The sequence below is a fragment of the Coregonus lavaretus genome, assembly GCF_964263955.1.
Source record: "Coregonus lavaretus genome assembly, contig: HAP1_SCAFFOLD_7145, whole genome shotgun sequence".
NCBI lineage: Eukaryota > Metazoa > Chordata > Actinopteri > Salmoniformes > Salmonidae > Coregonus > Coregonus lavaretus.
This window is the reverse complement of record NW_028164642.1, coordinates 5,001-28,528: the sequence shown is the minus strand read 5'-3', so window position 1 is coordinate 28,528 and position 23,528 is coordinate 5,001. Positions and strand designations below refer to the sequence as shown.

The 23,528-nt window shown below is 47.7% G+C and overlaps 1 protein-coding gene across 1 annotated transcript in view; it reads right to left on the bottom strand.

Annotated features, from left to right (window-relative positions):
* Positions 1 to 14,014: 14,014 nt before the first annotated feature.
* The window catches only part of LOC311116827 (uncharacterized protein), a 10,827-nt gene continuing 1,313 nt past the window's right edge, over positions 14,015 to 23,528 (bottom strand). The window contains exons 2-9 of the mRNA XM_084191861.1: positions 23,368 to 23,450; positions 21,169 to 21,325; positions 20,786 to 20,947; positions 20,276 to 20,401; positions 19,371 to 19,514; positions 18,894 to 19,080; positions 14,768 to 16,816; positions 14,015 to 14,373 (exon numbers count right to left, since the gene is read on the bottom strand). Of these exons, the coding sequence (XP_084047987.1) occupies positions 14,333 to 14,373; positions 14,768 to 16,816; positions 18,894 to 19,080; positions 19,371 to 19,514; positions 20,276 to 20,401; positions 20,786 to 20,947; positions 21,169 to 21,325; positions 23,368 to 23,450 (2,949 nt within the window). The 3' untranslated portion in view covers positions 14,015 to 14,332. The remainder of the gene's footprint in view (positions 14,374 to 14,767; positions 16,817 to 18,893; positions 19,081 to 19,370; positions 19,515 to 20,275; positions 20,402 to 20,785; positions 20,948 to 21,168; positions 21,326 to 23,367; positions 23,451 to 23,528) is intronic.

The window sequence follows — 23,528 nt, the reverse complement described above, 5'->3', positions numbered from 1 at the left end:
CAACCACCGCCTCGCTCGCTATGCAAAAAGACAAACGACAACGGACTTTAGTTGTCGTTGGACCTTCTCTTCTCTCTCCTTTATCTGGAGACTTCCTGGAGGCTCTGCACCCCTGCCTGGTGTCATAATGGTTCATTCCAGGGAGAGAACTGTCTTCCACCCCCCTCATCGATGGATGAATAGAACGGTCTGGTCTGGGGTGGAATGGACCTCTAATGACCCCTCTCTCTCTCTCTCTCTCTCTGTCTCTCTATTTCTCTCTCTCTCTATTTCTCTCTCTATTTCTCTCTCTCTCTATCACTTTCTCTCTCTCTCTATTTCTCGCTCTCTCTATTTCTCGCTCTCTCTCTATTTCTCTCTCTATCACTTTCTCTCTCTCTATTTCTCTCTCTCTCTCTATTTCTCGCTCTCTCCCTATTTCTCTCTCTCTCTCTCTATCACTTTCTCCCTCGCTCTCTATCACTCTCTCTTTCTCTTTCTCTCTCCTTTTATTCTCTCTGGAGAACAGAGGGAGCGAGATTCCAAATATGATCATCCTTTTCCAGACATGGGATTTGTATATTTTATATCCAGAGGATCTTGTTCGGTCTTTGCAAGTGTCCCAAAAGGCCCCCTATTCCAGGGTGTGGTTTGGCACGCAGCAGCCTCTGACTATTTAAGTGGTGCTTCTGTTCTGTTGGACTACTTTTGCTGTGTTTTGCTGTGTGTGTTTTGGCTATTGTGTGTTTCTTCCATTTTAAAGATGCAGTTTGAAACGCCTGTCTGTCTGTCGAACAGGGGTTGCCCAACCTTACTCAGTAGGAGCTGGTATGGGTGCAGGCTTTTGCTCCGGCCCTGCAGTAAAACACCTGGTTCAACTAATCACCTTTTATAGTTGATTAATTATAGTTCATACATGATCAAGTCAAGTTATAGTTGTCAATAAAGAACAGCTGATTCAACTTATCAATTAGTCATAGTCATCAATAAAGACTTTATTAGTGGAATCCGATGTGTTGCACCCACTGTGGCCCTGACAGGGTCAGACTGTCCCACCCCTGGACTAGAGAACAGAGACACCCCCAGTCATACTGTCCCACCCCTGGACTAGAGAACAGACACCCCCAGTCATACTGTCCCACCCCTGGACTAGAGAACAGAGACACCCCCAGTGGTAGACTGTCCCACCCCTGGACTAGAGAACAGAGACACCCCCAGTCATACTGTCCCACCCCTGGACTAGAGAACAGAGACACCCCCAGTCATACTGTCCCACCCCTGGACTAGAGAACAGAGACACCCCCAGTCATAATGTCCCACCCCTGGACTAGAGAACAGAGACACCCCCAGTCATACTGTCCCACCCCCGGACTAGAGAACAGAGACACCCCCAGTGGTAGACTGTCCCACCCCTGGACTAGAGAACAGAGACACCCCCAGTCATACTGTCCCACCCCCGGACTAGAGAACAGAGACACCCCCAGTGGTAGACTGTCCCACCCCTGGACTAGAGAACAGAGACACCCCCAGTCATAATGTCCCACCCCTGGACTAGAGAACAGGGACAACCCCAGTCATACTGTGCTACCCCTGGACTAGAGAACAGAGACACCCCCAGTGGTAGACTGTCCCACCCCAGGGCTAGAGAACAGAGACACCCCCAGTGGTAGACTGTCCCACCCCAGGACTAGGGAACAGAGACGCCCCCAGTGGTAGACTGTCCCACCCCTGGACTAGAGAACAGAGACACCCCCAGTGGTAGACTGTCCCACCCCTGGACTAGAGAACAGAGACACCCCCAGTCATACTGTCCCACCCCTGGACTAGAGAACAGAGACACCCCCAGTGGTAGACTGTCCCACCCCTGGACTAGAGAACAGAGACACCCCTAGTCATACTGTCCCACCCCTGGACTAGAGAACAGAGACACCCCCAGTCATACTGTCCCACCCCTGGACTAGAGAACAGAGACACCCCCAGTCATACTGTCCCACCCCTGGACTAGAGAACAGAGACACCCCCAGTCATACTGTCCCACCCCTGGACTAGAGAACAGGGACAACCCCAGTCATACTGTCCCACCCCTGGACTAGAGAACAGAGACACCCCCAGTGGTAGACTGTCCCACCCCTGGACTAGAGAACAGAGACACCCCCAGTCATACTGTCCCACCCCTGGACTAGAGAACAGAAACACCCCCAGTGGTAGACTGTCCCACCCCTGGACTAGAGAACAGACACCCCCAGTGAAAGCAGCATCTATTTGGGGAAAGTTCCCAGAATCCTGGTCAGGATAATGACAGGTCCACCATCTCCATATATCTTCTGTTGTTGTCAATATACATGATTTATATGTTGAAATGTATATCAAGATATTCTATATTTCACTTTTCTTTCATCCTGGTTCCATCAATCATCAAGCCCTTTGACAAAACCCTGCACACCCTGTGGGTTCCCAGGACTGGGATTGAAGGACACTGATGTACTTGACTTTGTGTTTGTCAGAATCAGAGACTGGGGATGAATTTTAATTAGATTTTCTCCGATTTTCCTGAAATGCTTTTTGCTGAGCGACTGATGTCTGTAGTTAGTCTGTTGTTGCTTTTACTTTATTAATATTGACATTATTTAATTCCGATGATTTGTGGGAAATGAGGAACAGATCATGAGTTTGTAAATATTGATATTGACGAGACGGAGAGGAGGATTTTATTATCAGTGGTGGCAACATAAGCAGTTCATAGCACCTTCATAAGCAGTACATAGCACATTCATAAGCAGTACATAGCACCTTTTAAGCAGTACATAGCACCTTCATAAGCAGTACATAGCGCCTTCATAAGCAGTACATAAGAGCTTCATAAGCAGTACATAGCACCTTCATAAGCAGTACATAAGAGCTTCATAAGCAGTACATAGTGCCTTCATAAGCAGTACATAGCACCTTCATAAGCAGTACATAAGAGCTTCATAAGCAGTACATAGCACCTTCATAAGCAGTGCATGAGGGCTTCATATATAAAGGCATAATCTTGACAGTATTCTATTCAAATATGACACGTACAGACCCAATCACAACGCCACACCCTTCCAGCAGGTATTTGTATATCCTACATCTGAAACTATCCAATCCTTACAGACCTGTAATAGATCTAGAATTGGGCTATGGATCCTCTGCAGGGATGACGTAGGCCTTAAGTATGGCTTATGACGGTGATAAGTAGCCTCTAAGTAGGTTTCCTGCTGTAACTCTAAAAGACTTGATCATACATGGACTGTACATCAGTGGAGTTGTTGCTAATAGCAACATGTCAAAAGTATACCTAATTTACATCCCAATGGCACCCTATCCAGAGCCCTATCCCTTAAGTAGTGGACTATATAGGGGAAAGGATGCCATTTGTGGCACGGAGGGAGGAGTTGAATGGATCTATTCCAGGGTTTGTTGTGCGTCTGCTGTTTTAAACTAAACCTGCTAACCAACGATGTAATGTCAAACAGTATGATGGCTGTTACACGGTTAAATAAAAGCTGATATTGGAAGGTGTGAGACCCTGTAGCCTAATCTACAACCTGCGTATCGATACACTGATGGACAAAACATTATGAACACTTGCTCTTTCCATGACAGGCTGTGCAGGTGAATCCAGGTGAAAGCTATGAACCCTTATTGATTTAACTTTTTTTAATCCACTTCAATCAGTGTAGATGAAGGGAGGAGACAGGTTAAGAAGGATTTTTAAGCAAAAGATTTAAGTGCCTTTGAACAGGGTATGGTAGTAGGTGCCAGGGTCGCCGGTTTGTGTCAAGAACTGCAATGCTGCTGGGTTTTTCATGCTCAACAGTTTCCCCTGTGTATCAAGAATGGTCCACGACCCAAAGGACATCCAGCCCACTTGACACAACTGTGGGAAGCATTGGAGTCAACATGGGCCAGCATCCCTGTGGAACGCTTTACACACCTTGTAGAGTCCATGCCCTGACGAATTGAGGCTGTTGTGAGGGCAAAAGGGGGTGCAACTCAATATTAGGAAGGTGTTCTTAATGTTTTGTACACTGTGTACATTACCCACACACACCTGTATGTCAACAGATTTAAGATTGTTACGCAAACCTGCGGGTCAGGGTCAAGACTAGGCTTTGGGCTTTAAAAGAAGGACCAATATATCTCACCCGAGACAATTAAGACAGGTAGGACATTCCATGTCACACAGAGAAAAGTGCAGAGGGAAAGAGGTGCTAGCCGCAGGTATGCTACACTGGTATGCTACACTGGTGTATCTGGGAGGAAGGATGGCATTTGATTTAAAACATCCAAAACATATCAAAGAAAAATCGATTCAAACAGTCACCTTTAGCCCACCACTGAAGAAGACACTCTGGTGATCCAAACTGTCACCGTTAGCCTACCACTGAAGAAGACACTCTGGTGATCCAAACCGTCACCCTTCGCCTACCACTGAAGAAGACACTCTGGTGATCCAAACCGTCACCCTTCGCCTACCACTGAAGAAGACACTCTGGTGATCCAAACCGTCACCGTTAGCCTACCACTGAAGAAGACACTCTGGTGATCCAAACCGTCACCCTTCGCCTACCACTGAAGAAGTGACTCTGGAGCGCTGTCATCTGTTCCTTGGGCTCTGTCTGGCTGGTAAACTGTAACTGCTTGCCGAAACCAGCATATGCTGTTCTAGGCGCCCCTGGCCACGCCCACAGCCGCGGGAAGTAGTGGTGCTTCAGCACCCCCTGAAAAATCTGAATTAAAATATATATTAATAGAAACATTTAGGATTTTTTCAAAAATATATATTTTCAAAAAGTAGTGCACTGGGCCTTTGCTAGTATTAGCGGACCGATATTGACATCTGTAGCATGGGCAAAAAAAATGGTGGTTGTATAATTAGGAACAGTATCTTGCAGGATTCAATAGTTGGAATTGTAAGAGTTGTTGCTCTGTCCCTTTCTCTGTGATTGTCATTTTAATGGAATCCAGAAAGAACAAAACCCTGTCCTCAAACATTTACACCAAAAGGTGCAAAGTTATGGGCAAAGACACAAAACATCCACATCAAATTAAATATTTTTCTTGATTAAATAACATGGAAAACAACCACTTTTTGTGCAGTATTAATTTACCATCCTTACAAACCACTTTATGTAGGCTGTTTACATAGGCTGGTCATCTAGGTTTTTACCTGTAGACTTTCCTTCACCATGAAGAAAAACAATGCACAATACAGTAATTGAGTACATTGAGGCATCAAATGGTTTGTAATGATGTGATGAAATGTATGCACTCACTAGTTGCTCTGGATAAGAGCATCTACTAAAACGGAAAAGGAATGAATAGACCATTTTAATTTTTACATAAAAATAAGTTGCATTTGCAAAGTATTTCAAGAAACTGGAAAACATATATCAAGCAAGTACTTTTATATTCCACAAGTATTATCAGTTTAACTGTTTTGTACAGATAATTATCAGACTCAAGTTACAAATGCTGGTAAACACTCAAATGCATTTCGTTTTTAAAAAATCACAAAAGTAGTGCACTGGGCCTTTACTAGACCAATATAGATGTCTTCAGTGCAGGCAACAACGAAAAAATGTCTGCATCCCCAAACTACTTCCCGCCGCTATGCCCACGCGTCTGCATTATTAACACACACAGACACACCTGACCCCCTCCGGTTGGCCGTTACTGGGCCAGCCCAGACCTTGCTGTGGTTTCGTAAGCAGCGCGAGCTGCAGCAGACTATAAAGCCACTGCTGATCTAACGGGGTTACTATCATCGTCATCAGAGCGCACAAGCACAAGCACGCAGTAGCCTAGCCTAGTCATATTTCACCGGCGGATAACGGACACGGGACAGGACACTCGTCGTCACAATGTGAGTTCTCATACTGCGTGTTTGGTGACTGTTGAGTGGACTATGTTGGGCTAGTGCGTATTAAATATTGTATTTTTTTTTTTCTTAAAACAAATGGGAACATTTTTGTTAGGTTTATTTGTTTAACTTAAATGTGTGTGGGACGAGAGTAATTCTATGGGTACGTTTTTAGAAATCATTTTTGTAGTTGTATACCAAAATATGAGAAAGAAAGTGTAATGTGGGTGTGACATTGACCTGAGCAGCAAAATTACGAAATGACGCATTGCTTGCGCATCTCACGGAGAGAGAGAAAGGTAGAAAGAGAGAGAGAGGGAGGGAGAGAGTGTGTGTTTCTGAGCCACCCCTTTCATGTATCGGTCTGCTGCATCAATATTAACCGGGTCCTGGCTCAGTAAAGGCAAGCACAGTGTATTGCCGCATTGAAACGCCACCGTTGGCTCGCTTCCAACCATTAAATAACGGTTGCTAGCTGTTGAGTAACGGATTGTTTCTGCCCTGCAGTAGGTCAGTGATTGAAAAGGATCTAGTTAAGATCATTAAGATCATTATCTTTTCCACCGTGACCTCAGATAGCCTTTTCTGCTGCTGTGGCTAGTACAGAGTATGATGATGCAGCAAAATCTAGCTCTCTCTCTCCTATTTCTCCTCCTATCTCTCTCTCTCCTATTTCTCCTCCTATCTCTCTCTCTCCTATTTCTCTCTCTCTCTCCTATTTCTCTCTCTTTCTCTCTCTCACACACACACACCCCTCCCTGCTCACTCTCTCCATCTCAGAGGATAATGTGCCCCATTGTACCTCTGCAGAAAGCACCTTCACACACGCACACACACACACTTAGGGACAGTTAAAATGAACAACTCTGTGTGTGTGTGTGTGTCCTTAGGGAGTTCTTCTCAGGGCTGGTGGTGTTGGCTCTAATGGTTTCAGTTGGTGCTGAAGGCGGCGTCGGGTAAGACAACCTCTCCTTTTCAATGACCTTTACTGTGTGTGTGTGTGTGTGTGTGTATATGTGTGTGTGTGTGTGTGTGTGTGTGTGTGTGTGTGTGTGTGTGTGTGTGTGTGTGTCTGTGTGTGTGTGTTAATAGTGTCTCATTGTGTCTCCTGTTCTCTAGCCCCAGCAACAACTCCAGTTTCTGCTCCGAGTCAAAGGAATGTCTGGAGTATGAGCTGGTGTGCAAAACAGACGAATATGAGGTGAGTGGACACACACACACAGACGGACACCTACACTTACATGTTAAAAACGTCTCCTTCAATAATATGTGTGTGTGTGTCAGGTCCGTCACTACAGTCCCACTCGTTGGGTGTCTACGGATGCGGAGGCCTACTTCATGGGGGTGGGAGCAGCCATGGCCTTCAGGAGACTGTTCCAATACATCACTGGAGCCAACAACAGGGGTGAGGGAGGGAGGGAGGGGGAGGGAGGGAGGGAGGGAGGGAGAGAGGGGGGGGGAGAGAGAGAGAGAGAGAGAGAGAGAGAGAGAGAGAGAGAGAGAGAGAGAGAGAGAGAGAGAGAGAGAGAGAGAGAGAGAGAGAGAGAGAGAGAGAGAGAGAGAGAGAGAGAGAGAGAGAGAGAGAGATCTCCTGTGTGTCTGAATTTTCACATTTGAGCACAATGTACGTCTACAAACGCATTGTCTAGTTTGGACCAGTCAAAAGTTTGGACACACCTACTCATTCAAGGGTTTTTCTTTATTTTCTACATTGTAGAATAATAGTGAAGACATCAAAACTATGAAATAACACATTTGGAATCATGTAGTAACCAAAAAAGTGTTAAACAAATCAAAATATATTTTATATTTGAGATTCTTCAAATAGCCACCCTTTGCCTTGATGACAGCTTTGCACACTCTTGGCATTCTCTCAACCAGTTTCACCTGGAATGCTTTTCCAACTGTCTTCAAGGAGTTCCCACATATGCTGAGCACTTGTCGGCTGCTTTTCCTTCACTCTGCGGTCCGACTCATCCCAAACCATCTCAATTGGGTTGAGGTCGGGGGATTGTGGAGGCCAGGTCATCTGATGCAGCACTCCATTACTCTCCTTCTTGGTAAAATAGCTCTTACACAGCCTGGCGGTGTGTTGGGTCATTGCCCTGTTGAAAAACAAATGATAGTCCCACTAAGCCCAAACCAGATGGGATGGCGTATCGCTGCAGAATGCTGTGGTAGCCATGCTGGTTAAGTGTGCCTTGAATTCTAAATAAATCACAGCTACTGTCACCAGCAAAGCACCATAACACCTCTTCCTCCATGCTTTACGGTGGGAAATACACATGCGGAGATCATCCGTTCACCCACACCGCGTCTCACAAAGCCCCGGCGGTTGGAACCAAAAATCTCCAATTTGGACTCCAGACCAAAAGACAGATTTCCACCAGTCTAATGTCCATTGCTCGTGTTTCTTGGCCCAAGCAAGTCTCTTCTTATTGGTGTCCTTTAGTAGTGGTTTCTTTGCAGCAATTCGGCCGTGAAGGCCTGATTCATGCGGTCTCCTCTGAACAGTTGATGTTGAGATGTGTCTGTTACTTGAACTCTGTGAAGCATTTATTTGGGCTGCAATTTCTGAGGCTGGTATCACTAATGAACTTATCCTCTGCAATAGATGTAACTCTGGGTCTTCCTTTCTTGTGGCGGTCCTCATGAGAGCCAGTTTCATCATAGCGTTTGATGGTTTTTGCAACTGCACTTGAAGAAACGTTCAAGTTCTTGAAATTTTCCGGATTGACTGACCTTCATGTCTTAAAGTAATGATGGACTGTCGTTTCTCTTTGCTTATTTGAGCTGTTCTTGCCATAATATGGACTTGGTCTTTTACCAAATAGGGCTATCTTCTGTATACCACCCCTACCTTGTCACAACACAACTGATTGGCTCAAAGGAAATACATTCCACAAATTAACTTTTAAGAAGGCACACCTGTTAATTGAAATGCATTCCAGGTGACTATCTCATGAAGCTGGTTGAGAGAATGCCAAGAGTGTGCAAAGCTGTCATCAAGGCAAAGGGTGGCTACTTTGAAGAATCTCAAATATAAAATATATTTTGATTTGTTTAACACTTTTTTGGTTACTACATGATTCCATATGTGTCATTTCATAGTTTTGATGTCTTCACTATTATTCTACAATGTAGAAAATAGTAAAAATATAGAAAAACCCTTGGATGAGTAGGTGTGTCCAAACTTTTGACTAGTAGTGTATGTTTGTGTCTGTACTATATGCCTCTAAATGGATGAGTGTGTACGCATGTCTGTCCCAGGTCTACAGATGGAGATGACTGCTCCAGTTCTGGTGAGGATCCCTGAGGAGACCAGGATGTGGGAACCAGCCATCTACACCCTCAGCTTCCTGCTTCCAGCAGCCTATCAGGAGAGGCCTCCCACACCCACCAATGACAAGGTGAGCCTGGCCTACCAACCCTCCAATCAGAAATAGGTGGAATGAACACATCACACAATTCATATTATTATGTATGCCATTTTGCAGAGGCGTTTATCCAAAGCCACTTACAGTAGTAGTGAGTGCATATATTTCTAGTATGCGAGTGTGTGATCCCTGTGGGAATTGAACCCACAAACTTGGCGTTCCTAGCGCTACACTCTTACCAACTGAGCTACACAGACTTGACTCCAGTGATATTGTCAACAGATGATGAATCAAGATGTTCTCTTCTGCTGTACAGCTATGGATATGAGAAGGTGCTCACAGGTGCTTGTCTGCTTCTCTACATACACTATCTATGAGGACACCCCTTCAAATTAGTGGATTCGACCTCACTAATGCTCTTGTGGCTGAATGGAAGCAAGTCCCCACAACAATGTTCCAACATCTAGCGGAAAGCATTCCCAGAAGAGTGGAGGCTGTTATAGCAGCAAAGGGGGGACCAACTCCATATTAATGCCCATGATTTTGTAATGAGATGTTCGACGAGCAGGTGTCCACAAACTTCTGGCCATATAGTGTACCTACACTGAGTGGACAAAACATTAAGAACACCTGCTCTTTCCATGACATAGACTGACCAGGTGAAAGCTATGATCCCTTATTGATGTCACTTGTTAAATCCACTTCAATCAGTGTAGATGAAGGGAAGGAGACCGGTTAAAGAAGGATTTTTAAGCCTTGAGACAATTGAGACATGGATTGTGTACGTGTGCCATTCAGAGGGTGAATTGGCAAGACAAAATATTTAAGTGTCTTTGAACGGGGTATGGTAGTAGGTGCCAGGCTCGCCGGTTTGTGTCAAGAATTGCAACGCTGCTGGGTTTTTCACGCTCAACAGTATCCCGTGTGTATCAAGAATGGGAAGCATTGGAATCATCATGGGCCAGCATCCCTGTGGAACACTTTACACACCTTTTGTTGTTCTAATGTTCTAGAGTTCTTTCTTTCTGAGGGGATAATGACTTGAAATCTATGGAATTGTGCCATGTCATTATGTCTGTGTGAAGTGATCTAGGATCAGATTACCCCCCCCTCTCTATGGATGTGTACGTGCGTAGCTACGGAGGCTGGATGTTATCAGTGATGTTATAATGTGTTATTGTTGTTGTGATGTTTCTCTCTAGCTCTACTTTACGGAGATGCCCTCTATGGATGTGTACGTGCGTAGCTACGGAGGCTGGATGTTATCAGTGACCTCCAGGCTTCATGCTCACCTACTGACCAAGGAGCTGACCAGGGTCCAGGCTGACTACAACCACACCTACCACTACGGAGTGGGTTACGACAGGTAGGTCAGAGTCCAGGCTGATATCAACCACACCTACCACTACGGAGTGGGTTACGACAGGTAGCTCATAGTCCAGGCTGATTACAACCACACCTACCACTACGGAGTGGGTTACGACAGGTAGGTCAGGGTCCTGGCTGATTACAACCACACCTACCACTACGGAGTGGGTTACGACAGGTAGGTCAGAGTCCAGCCTGATTACAACCACACCTACCACTACGGAGTGGGTTACGACAGGTAGCTCATAGTCCAGGCTGATTACAACCACACCTACCACTACGGAGTGGGTTACAACAGGTAGGTCAGGGTCCAGGCTGATTACAACCACACCTACCACTACGGAGTGGGTTACAACAGGTAGGTCAGGGTCCAGGCTGATTACAACCACACCTACCACTACGGAGTGGGTTACGACAGGTAGGCCTAATCTAATCTCAGATACACACACACACACATTCTGATCTCAGAAATACACACACACCCCTCTCCCCCTCTCTCTCTCTCTCTCTCTCTCTCGCTTTCCACCCTCTCTCTCTCTCTTTCTCTCTCTCTCTCACTCTGTCTCTGTCCCTCTCTCTCTCTATCCCACTTCCTATGTGACCCCCCCCTCTCTCTTTCTTTCTCTCTCTCTCTCTCTCTGTCAGTATTGATTCTGTCCTGTGTTTCTCTCCAGTCCTCTGAAGCTGCTGAACAGACACAACGAGGTGTGGTACGTAGCTGAGGGAGAGGCCGTCTGCTCTGACCCCCAGGAACCAACCCCACCACACACACCTACCCCCACACACACACCTGCCTCACACACACCCAACGCCACACACACACCCAACGCCACACACACACCCGACGCACACACACCCAACGCCACACACAACCCCCCCAGCACCATCTCTGACTCCCCCTCAGATCTCCCCGCCAACCGGCCACCAACCCCCTCCCAGGCCCCCGAGGTGACCCCGTCTCAGAGCCCAGTGGTCGGGGAGACCCCCTCGGCCAACAGCTCTGACCCCCAGGCGGACAACCCCTGGAACAACACTGTAGAGGCCTCCCTGGAGAACACCCCCTCTGTTAACTCTGTAGACGGCCCCACTAACCTCAACCTGGCCTAGCCCTAGAATATTATACATGGCCCTGAACAGTAGAGGGGTATGGAGGGGTGCTGTGGTGATGGAGCTCATTCAGTTAGAAGTCCATTTGGGATTGGGCCCTTGCCTCAGTATTCACTGTAATACACCACCACCCCTACTGGTGTCATAGTGTTACTACACATAATAGATTTATTCACCTGCTGCTGACCTGCTCTCCATGTTACCACGCTCAGCTGACCTCCTCTCCATGTTACCACGCTCAGCTGACCTCCTCTCCATGTTACCACGCTCAGCTGACCTGCTCTCCATGTTACCACGCTCAGCTGACCTCCTCTCCATGTTACCACGCTCAGCTGACCTCCTCTCCATGTTACCACGCTCAGCTGACCTCCTCTCCATGTTACCACGCTCAGCTGACCTGCTCTCCATGTTACCACGCTCAGCTGACCTCCTCTCCATGTTACCACGCTCAGCTGACCTCCTCTCCATGTTACCACGCTCAGCTGACCTCCTCTCCATGTTACCACGCTCAGCTGACCTCCTCTCCATGTTACCACACGCAGATGACCTGTTATTTATGTATCATATAAATTAATTAATCAATCAACAAATCAACAACACTCTTGGATCTGCTTACCATATCCCTCCTTCCATAATGAAATGTTAGCCCTGCATAAGAACTGTGTTGGTTTGATAGTTGGTGTTAAGGATACTGCTGCAGTAGATGCTGATAGCCAGTTAATTAACAGACGACCAAAGAAGGAGAACCTATAGGATTAAATGAGACCAGACTATATAGTTGTAGATGGTAGAACAGAAGAAAATATGATAGAACAACAGTATTGTAGATCTAACCCTGGCTAATGGCAGTGCTGTAGATCTAACCCTGGCCAATGGCACTGCTGTAGATCTAACCCTGGCCAATGGCAGTGCTGTAGATCTAACCCTGGCCAATGGCAGTGCTGTAGATCTGGCCAATGGCAGTGCTGTAGATCTAACCCTGGCCAATGGCAGTGCTGTATATCTAATCCTGGCCAATGGCAGTGCTGTAGATCTAACCCTGGCCAATGGCAGTGCTGTAGATCTAACCCTGGCCAATGGCAGTGCTGTAGATTTAACCCTGGCCAATGGCAGTGCTGTAGATCTAACCCTGGTCAATGGCAGTGCTGTAGATCTAACCCTGGCCAATGGCAGTGCTGTAGATCTAACCCTGGCCAATGGCAGTGCTGTAGATCTAACCCTGGTCAATGGCAGTGCTGTAGATCTAACCCTGGCCAATGGCAGTGCTGTAGATCTAACCCTGGCCAATGGCAGTGCTGTAGATGTAACCCTGGCCAATGGCAGTGCTGTAGCTCTAACCCTGGCCAATGGCAGTGCTGTAGCAGTATGGAAGCTTTATTCCCCTGTATCATTATTTATTGTTTACAGATAGACTGATTTATTTCTGTCCCACCGACTAGACTCATTGTCGTCCCAATATTTATCTGTAATGATTTATACATTTATTCTGTGTAGTTTGCCAGCCGCCTTTACATTCAGCTTGATATCAGTCGGTAGTGTGTAATTACTCACCATGGTGTCTATATGATTCTATGGTGTGTGTGAGAATGCTTAACTTGTATCATTAGTAAAATAGTAGAAATGTAACAATTAAAAGTGATTGACTGATGTTTAATCTGTAGTTGTACCTGAGAGGGTTTCTGTTCAGTGTGGTTGTAATATCTGTCAAATCCTGAGGATGGCGCAATAAAACACTAAAACAAACGTACTGAGTCATGTAATTATTATTGTGTGGCTTTGGACTTCACTAAACCAGAGTTCATAAACGTACATGGCTTCATAGACTTGTCTTCAATGATTCCCAGACCCAGATTAAACCTAGACCTGGACTAAAACACCCTTTTTGGAGATTGGTGTTTAATCAAGGACTAGGTTTAATCTGTGTCTGGGACACCAGTTTATAAATGTAAAGTCACAGATCAGGAGGGAGCATGTAGTCTGAGGTCAGTCGATGTTCATTCAACCACATTTTGACTCAATTAACCCTAGTCAGGATTAAACCTACTCCTGGATTCATCTAATCTGCGAAAACAGCCCACAAAAATGAGTTTCCCGGCCCCAGATTACAGCTCTACTCCTGGGCCCTGGTATTCATAAAGTACCTCAGAGTAGGAGTGCTGATCTAGGATCAGGCCCCCACCTATCGTCTAAAAGACTAAATGTATCATAGATCATAATACTTTGACTAACACATGATCAATTTAGCGTAATCTTAAACAATAAAATACTCAGTAAAACACAAAGAAAACACCATCTCAGTGTAGGGTTAGGTTTTATTAAAACAGAAGAGAGATAGGCTACACATCATGATGTTCGGGTCAGAAGGTGGACTGTGTGTGTTCTGTCAGGGGAGCTGTATGTTAGCAGTGTGTTTCAGATTGACACCATCACAGGTCGTGGTCAGGTTGGGTGTTACCTTCCTGGGAATGTGTTGGGAGGGGGGGTGGGTACTGTGTGTGTGTGTGTGAGCGTGTGTGTGTGTGAGCGTGTGTGTTGGGGGGGTAGGGGAGGTAGGGGTAGGGGGTTTCGTGGTCCTGGAGAGTGTTGTGACGTGGATCAGAGAAGGGAATCACTATATGGGAACTATGGTAATATCACCGGTAGAGACTTTACCTGGAGGAGAGTGTGAGAGTGAGAGAGAGAGAGAGAGAGAGAGAGAGACATTGAGTAGCAAAATCTTTGTTTCAATGTTGTAACTTCCATGGTGGAGCTGGTCTAGTGATTATATCTCTATGTTCACCTTCCATGGTGGAGCTGGTCTAATGATTATATCTCTATGTTCACCTTCCATGGTGGAGGTGGTCTAATGATTATATCTCAATGTTCACCTTCCATGGTGGAGCTGGTCTAATGATTATATCTCTATGTTCACCTTCCATGGTGGAGCTGGTCTAATGATTATATCTCTATGTTCACCTTCCATGGTGGAGCTGGTCTAGTTATTATATCTCTATGTTCACCTTCCATGGTGGAGGAGCTGGTCTAGTTATTATATCTCTATGTTCACCTTCCATGGTGGAGCTGGTCGAGAAGCTGGAGGTCATGCCGACGCCCGATGACATCATCGTGGAACCTCCGCTGGACACAGTGCCGCCTCCTGATGATACTGTAGCTGTGCCTCCCTCCATGGCTGCTCCCCCGCCGGACACCATTGCAGGGCCTCCTGATGACATCATGGCTGCTCCCCCGCCGGACACCATTGCAGGGCCTCCTGATGACATCATGGCTGCTCCCCCGCCGGACACCATTGCAGGGCCTCCTGATGACATCATGGCTGCTCCCCCGCCGGACACCATTTCGGGTCCTCCTGATGACACCGTGGCTGGTCCTGATGACACTGTGGCTGGTCCTGGTGACACAGTGGCTGGTCCTGATGACACCGTGGCTTCTCCCCCACCGGACACCATTTCGGGTCCTCCTGATGACACCGTGGCTGGTCCTGATGACACTGTGGCTGGTCCTGATGACACAGTGGCTGGTCCTGATGACACCGTGGCTGGTCCTGATGACACCGTGGCTGGTCCTGATGACACAGTGGCTGGTCCTGATGACACCGTGGCTGGTCCTGATGACACCGTGGCTGGTCCTGATGACACCGTGGCTGGTCCTGATGACACCGTGGCTGGTCCTGATGACACCGTGGCTGGTCCTGATGACACCGTGGCTGGTTCTAATGACACCGTGGCTGGTCCTGATGACACCGTGGCTGGTCCTGATGACACCGTGGCTGGTCCTGATGACACCGTGGCTGGTCCTGATGACACCGTGGCTGGTCCTGATGACACCGTGGCTGCTCCCCCACCAGACACTATCGCGACGCCTCCTGATGACGCCGTGCCACTTCCTGATGATGCCATACCGCCTCCTGATGATGCCATACCGCCTCCTGATGATGCCGTGCCGCCTCCTGATGATGCCGTGCCGCCTCCTGATGACGCCGTGCTGCTTCCTGATGACGCCATACCGCCTCCTGATGACGCCGTACCGCCTCCTGATGGCGCCGTGCCGCCTCCTGATGGTGCCGTGCCGCCTGCTGATGGCGCCGTGCCGCCTCCTGATGGCGCCGTGCCGCCTCCTGATGGCGCCGTGCCGCCTGCTGATGACGCCGTGCCGCCTGCTGATGACGCCGTGCTGCCAGCTGATGGCGCCATACCACCTCCTGATGGCGCCGTGCCGCCTACTGATGGCGCCGTGCTGCCAGCTGATGGCGCCATACCACCTCCTGATGGCGCCGTGCCGCCTACTGATGGCGCCGTGCTGCCAGCTGATGGCGCCATACCGCCTCCTGATGACGCCGTGCCGCCTCCTGATGACGCCGTGCCGCCTCCTGATGACGCCGTGCCGCCAGCTGATGACAACGTGCCGCCTCCTGATGGCGCCATACCACCTCCTGATGACACCGTGCCACCTCCTGATGACGCCGTGCCGCCTCCTGATGACGCCGTGCCGCCTCCTGATGGTGCCGTGCCGCCTGCTGATGACACCGTAGCTGCACCGGCTGTGCCTCCCTCCATGGCTGCACCTCCTCCTGAACTGCTAGAGGAGACCTCTGTGACAGTGGTCTTAGTGATCACCATGCCTCCCTCCATGGCTGCTCCCCCGCCGGACATCATCGTGGAACCTCTGCCGGACACCGTGCCTCCTCCTGATGGCGTAATGCTGCCTCCTGATGGCGCCGTGCCTCCTCCTGATGGCGCCGTGCCTCCTCCTGTTTGCGCCGTGCCTCCTCCTGATGGCACCGTGCCTCCTCCTGATGGCACCGTGCCTCCTCCTGATGGCACCGTGCCTCCTCCTGTTTGCGCCGTGCCTCCTCCTGATGGCACCGTGCCTCCTCCTGTTTGTGCCATGCCGCCTCCTGATGACACCGTGGCTGATCCCCCGCCGGACACCATTGCGGAGCCTCCTGATGACATCATGGCTGCCCTGCCCCCAGAACTGCTGGAGGAAGAGCTAGTGGAACGCATCAACATGGAACTTCCTCCAATCTCCACCCCTCCTACTACTCCTCCCGATGATTTCACCTCCGACACAATGGTTCTGGTCACAACAGTCTTACCTGAGTACATAGATAACACATGTTAATAAGACGTTTAAAACATTTAGATATAAAGCAGTAGTCCGTCACAGTGGGGGGCGTCATATTACCCGTAAAAACACGGAAATGCTTCCAATGATTTTTCCGCCATTCATTTTTCACATCGTGAATTTTACAAACGCTTCAAATGAAGTGGGTGTTTGGTGTAGTCTTACAGTGCATTGGGAAAGTATTCAGTCTCCTTCCCTTTTTCCACATTTTGTTACATTACAGCCTTATTCTAAAATTGGTTAAATCAATATTTTCCTCATCAATCTACACACAATACCCCATAATGACAAAGTGAAAACAGGTTTGTAGAAATGTTTGCGAATTTATTACAAATAAAAAACCTTATTTATACTTTATTTACGTAAGTATTCAGACCCTTTGCTATGAGACTCGAAATTGAGCTCAAGTGCATCCTGTTTCCATTGATCATCCTTGAGATGTTTCTACAACTTGATTGGAATCCACCTGCGGTAAATTCAATTGATTGGACATGATTTGGAAAGGCACATATAAGGTCCCACAGTTGACAGTGCATGTCAGCAAAAACCATGAGGTCGAAGGAATTGTCCGTAGAGCTCCGAGACAGGACTGTGTTGGGGCACAGATCTTGGGAAGGGTACCAAAACATTTCTGCAGCATTGAAGGTCCCAAAGAACACAGTGGCCTCCATCATTCTTAAATGGAAGAAGTTTGGAACCACCAAGACTCTTCCTAGAACTGTCCAAACTGAGCAATCGGGGGAGAAGGGCCTTGGTCAGGGAGGTGACCAAGAACCTGATGGTCACTCTGACAGAGCTCCAGAGTTCCTCTGTGGAGATGGGAGAACCTTCCAGAAGGACTACCATCTCTGCAGCACTCCACCAATCAGGCCTTTATGATAGAGTGGCCAGACGGAAGCCACTCCTCAGTAAAAGGCATATGACAGCCCACTTGGAGTTTGCCAAAAGGCACCTAAAGGACTCTCAGAACATGACAAACAAGATTCTCTCGTCTGATGAAACCTAGATTGAACTCTTTGGCCTGAATGCCAAGCATCACGTCTGGAGGAAACCTGGCACCATCCCTACGGTGAAGCATGGTAGTGGCAGCGTCATGCTGTGGGGATATTTTTCCACAGCAGGGACTGGGAGACTAGTCAGGATCGAGGGAAAGATGAACGGAGCAAATTACAGAGAGATCCTTGATGAAAACCTGCTCCAGAGCGCTCAGGACCTCAGACTGGGGAGAATGTTCACCTTCCAACAGGACAACGACCCTAAGCACACAGCCAAGACAACACAGGAGTGGCTTCGGGATAAGTCTCTGAATGTCCTTGAGTGGCCCAGCCAGAGCCCAGACTTGAACCCGATCGAACATCTCTGGAGAGACCTGAAAATAGCTGTGCAGCAACGCTCCCCATCCAACCTGACAGAGCTTGAGAGGCTCTGCAGAGAAGAATGGGAGAAACTCCTCAAATACAGGTGTGTCAAGCTTGTAGCGTCATACCAAAGAAGACTCGAGGCTGTTTTTTATGTTTTATTTTTGTGCAAAAATGTCTAAAAACCTGTTTTTGCTTTGTCATTATGGGGTACTGTGTGTAGATTGATGGGGGGGAACAATTTAATAAATTTTAGAATAAGGCTGTAACGTAACAAAATCAAGGGGGCTGAATACTTTCCGAATGCGCTGGACCTTGGGGTGACGTTTTCATAGCCGTGTAATTCTCTCAGACAGTGTGAGTTTTACCAATATATTCGCCTCAATTTACTCTAAAACATTTGGCATGCTAATTGTTGATAAAAGTTACCTTTGCCCGAGAGAGATTTGCACGGTTATCAAAACGTCATGCCAGTGTAAGCCTACACGAAACACAGACCTTATATAAAAGTAGTTCTAAAATCCCAGATGTAAAAATCAATGGTGAAAAAACTATTGGAACCATTTCTGGGTTTTATGACTCATACTGTGGTACTCAGTACTTGATAAGAGCTGTGATTCGATAACTTTGTATTTCACATTTCATGCATGGGCTGAGAGAGTTCCTAACTAACTAACTAACAAGTTTTACCTGAGGACCTCCCGGCCCCTCCAGAGACCACCATGCCCCCTCTCAGGTCAGCCCCTCCAGAGACCACCATGCCCCCTCCCAGGTCAGCCCCTCCAGAGACCATGCCCCCTCCCAGGCCGGCTCCCTCCAGCAAATGCTTATACTGTTGGATCTCCATCTCTAGACGACTCTTGATGTTCAGAAGGATCTGGGAGAGCGAGCGAGAGAGGGGGAGGTTGAGAGCGAGGGGGGGGGGGGGGGGGGGGGAGGGGAGAGGGAGAGAGGAGAGGAAAGGGGGAGAGGGAGCGAGGGAGAGAAGTGGAGAGGTAATTTACGATTGAGCCGGCATTCGCAGAGCTTACCATGGATGCGATCTCTGTGAATGCTGGGGAAATTACGCATTGTGGGCTGTCTGTATCGCTGCTCTGTAACCCGCCTTGGATTGAATCCCTAATCACTGTTTGTGAATGATTCAGTATAGAGGTATGGTTACTGTACCTGGTAGTCCTGTCTCTGCTCAGTGGTGCTGGCCCTGATGGAGGTCAGTTCTCCCTCCAGGCCCATCACCTTGCCACTATACCCAGACAGACGCTGCTGGAACTGGGACTGAACCTCCACCAGCCTGGCTTCCAGGTTCGCCATCTGGAGGATGGGAGGGTGGGGGACACACAGAGAGAGAGACACGAAGGACACAAACACACACACACACACATTTAGCATGATAGGGATTGGAAACAGAGGATGTGTATAAATGGGGACACTTGGGGAGTATAGGGAGAGTGTGGGGGGGGGGGGACCGGAGGTCCCCACAAGAATAGTAAACAAACAAATATTCTAGGGGGTTTAGGGTTAAGGTTAGAATTAGTGTTATGGTTAGAATTAGGTTTAGGGTTTGGGTTAGGGTTAGGGTAAGAGTACGGGTTAGGGTTAAGGTTAGGGGTTTAGGGGTTTGGGGAAAATAGGATTTTGAATGGGACTGAATTGTGTCCCCCCCCACAAGGTTAGCTGTACAAGACTGTGTGTGTGTGTGTGTGTGTGTGTGTGTGTGGACGTGTTTAAGTGTTCTTGTGGGGACCAGACATTTTGTTGGTCCCTACAAGGTCAAATGCTATTTCTAGGGGGTTTAGGGTTAAGGTTAGAATTAGTGTTATGGTTAGAATTAGGTTTAGGGTTAGGAGCTAGGGTTAGGGTTAGGGGTTAGGGTTAGAATTAGGTTTAGGGTTAAGAGCTAGGGTTAGGGTTAGGGGTTAGGGGTTTAGGGAAAATTTGATTTTGAATGGGACTGAATTGTGTTGTGTGTGTGTGTGTGTGTGTGTGTGTGTGTGTGTGTGTGTGTGTGTGTGTGTGTGTGTGTGTGTGTGTGTGTGTGTGTGTGTGTGTGTGTGTGTGTGTGTGTGACTCACCCCCATACGTAGACCCTGGTATTCCATCTGTAGGGTCTGGTAGCGGTTCCGTAACTCTGTCATCTCTGACGTGGTCCTAGTGGTCGTCTCAGTCACCACCGCTGACTCTGCCTGCTTCATCTCCACCTGTCACACACACACACACACACACACACACACACACACACACACACACACAGACACGTCACACACACACACAGAGACACATCACACACACACACAGAGACACGTCATACACACACACACACAAACACACACACACAGACACACACACACACACACACAGAGACACATCACACACACACACAGAGACACATCACACACACACACACACACACACACACACAGACACATCACACACACACACAGAGACACGTCACACACACACACACAGAGACACATCACACACACACACACACACACAGACATGTCACACACACACATACAGCACCTCTGATAAATGTTTTAACGTTGGCCTGTGGTAGTGCCTGCGTTGGCGTGGTAACAGACCTGTTTGGTGTACCAGGCCTCGGCCTGTCTGCGGTTTTTCTCCACGGCCGACTCGTACTCCGACCTGACTTCAGCCAGCATCAGAGACAAGTCCTGGCTCTTAGCAGCCTGGACATCCACCTTCACCTGGCCGCTCATCCCCCCACGCATGGACAACAGCTCCTAGAGAGGTCACAGCTCAGGGGTTAGGGGTCAGAGGGTTAGGGGTCAGAGGGTTAGGGGTCAGAGGGTTAGGGGTCAGAGGGTTAGGGGTCAGAGGGTTAGGGGTCAGAGGGTTAGGGGTCAGAGGGTGAGAGAGAAAGAACTAAGAGATACACAGAGGGAGAGAGAGATAGACAGAGAGAGAAACAGAGAAAAAGAGAGAGAGACAGGTGTGCCTTCACCTCTTCATGGCTCTTCGTCATGGAGAGCCGTTCCTTCTCGTACCCCTGCAGGTCCTGCATCATGGCTGTGATGTTCATCTCAAACTCCCGCTGCAGGTTCCTCAGACCCCCGATGTCCCCCTCCACACACTGGCGCAAAGACTTCTCATTCTCCCATCTGGCAGAGATACAGTGAATAGAGACGACACCATATTCAGTGTGACAGAATCATTTCTGTTCTACACCATACATTTCTATCAGAACGTCTTGTAACGTTCTCCTGAACAGGCCCAGAGAGACGAGTGAGAGATCCGTTAACTCTTTGGGGTTTTAGGCTGGGTGTCTGTAAATCACTTTGTGACAACTGCTGATGTAAAAAGGGCTTTAAGAAATGACTGAGATTGATTGATTGATTAATTGATTGATTGATAACTGCAAGATAAGGCCCAATAGTACTATTTCATAGCCTACACGCTACACACAGTGAGCATTTCAACCATAGAAACAGAATCAATCTAGTGATATGATTTCAACACCGGGCCAGGAAAACTCGATAACTGCCATGGTTTTGTTATAAGAAATATACACTACATGGCCAAAAGTATGTGGACACGTGCTTGTCGAACATCTCATTCCAAAACCATGGGCATTCATATGGAGTTGGTCCCCCCTTTGCTGTAATAACAGCCTCCTCTCTTCTGGGAAGGCTTTCCACTAGATGTTGGAACATTGCTGCGGGGACTTGCTTCCGTTCAGCCACAAGAGCATTAGTGAGGTTGGGCACTGATGTTGGGCGATTAGGACTGGCTCTCAGTCGCGTTCCAATTCATCCCAAAGGTGTTCGATGGGGTTCAGGTCAGGGCTCTGTGCAGGCAGTCAGGTTCTTCCACACCGATCTCGACAACCCATTTCTGTATGGACCTCGCTTTGTGCATGGGGGCATTGTCATGCTGAAACAGGAAAGGGTCTTCCTCAAACTGTTGCCACCTAGTTGGAAGCACAGAATCGTTTAGAATGTATTTGTATGCTGTAGCGTTAAGATTTCCCTTCACTAAAACTGGTGAAGTGTGATTCATCACTCCAGAGAATGTGTTTCCACTGCTTCAGAGTCCAATGGGGGCGAGTTTTACACCATTCCAGCCGACTTTTAGCAATGCGAATGGTGATCTTAGGCTTGTGTGCGGCTGCTCGGCCATGCAAACCCATTTCATGAAGCTGCTGACGAACAGTTATTGTGCTGACGTTGCTTCCGGAGGCAGCTTGGAACTCAGTAGTGAGTGTTGCAACCGAGGACAGACGATTTTTACATGCTACGCGCTTCAGCACTTGGCGGTCCTGTTCTGTGAGCTTGTGTGGCCTACCACTTCGCGGCCGAGCCGTTGTTGCTTCTAGACGTTTCCACTTCACAATAACAGCACTTACAGTTGACCGGGGCAGCACTAGAAGGGTAGAAATTTGACGAACTGAGATGTTGGAAAGATGGCATCCTATGACAGTGCCACGTTGAAAGTCACTGAGCTCTTCAGTAAGGCCATTCTATTGCCAATGTTTGTCTATGGAGATTGCATGGCTGTGTGCTCGATTTTATACACCTGTCAGCAACAAGTGTGGCTGAAATAGCCTAATCCACTAATATTAAGGGGTGTCCACATACGTTTGTATATATAGTGTATGTTTTGTAATCTGAGAGTGATAGATAATTAAGAAATCAGCTGGGTTACAACTACAAGCAAAGTCCCTATAGAAGTAGCCTATGATAACAGTGAGCATTTAATCTCCCAAGCACAGCTGTTAGCCTGGGTTAACTGTCTGTTTGTGCTATCGTTCCACTCCTTGCCACTCCATGTTTGGAATGTGACACGGAGTAAAAAGGAGTGGAACGTTAGCACAAACACACTGGTTCCAGGCTAACAGCTGTGTCTTCTAATTCACGTATTTGCCATTTCCTGAGGACAAATTGGCCAATAGACTGGGGCTATAGGAGAAGATCAGTATGAAGTCATGAATAGAGTTGACTGGACCATCTATGGGATACAGCTGATCGAATTATTGTCTTTATTGGTATCTACTTCATTGAGACATAGTGTATTTATTTTTGATTCATTCTATAGGTTACAACTGTGTGGGAGTGGTGTGTAAAGATACATTAATTAATTAATTAATTCATCCATTCATCCATTCATCCATTCATGCATCCATCTATCCATCCATCCATCCTACTTGACTCTGAAGTCGTCAGCAGTCAGCTTGGCATTGTCTATCTCCACAGCAATCTGAGTGTTCTGTATCAGGAAACCCATGAGCTGCAGACAGAGACAGGAGTCAGCCACAGTGTGTGTGTGTGTGTGTATGTGTGTGTGTGTTTGTGTGTTTGTGTGTGT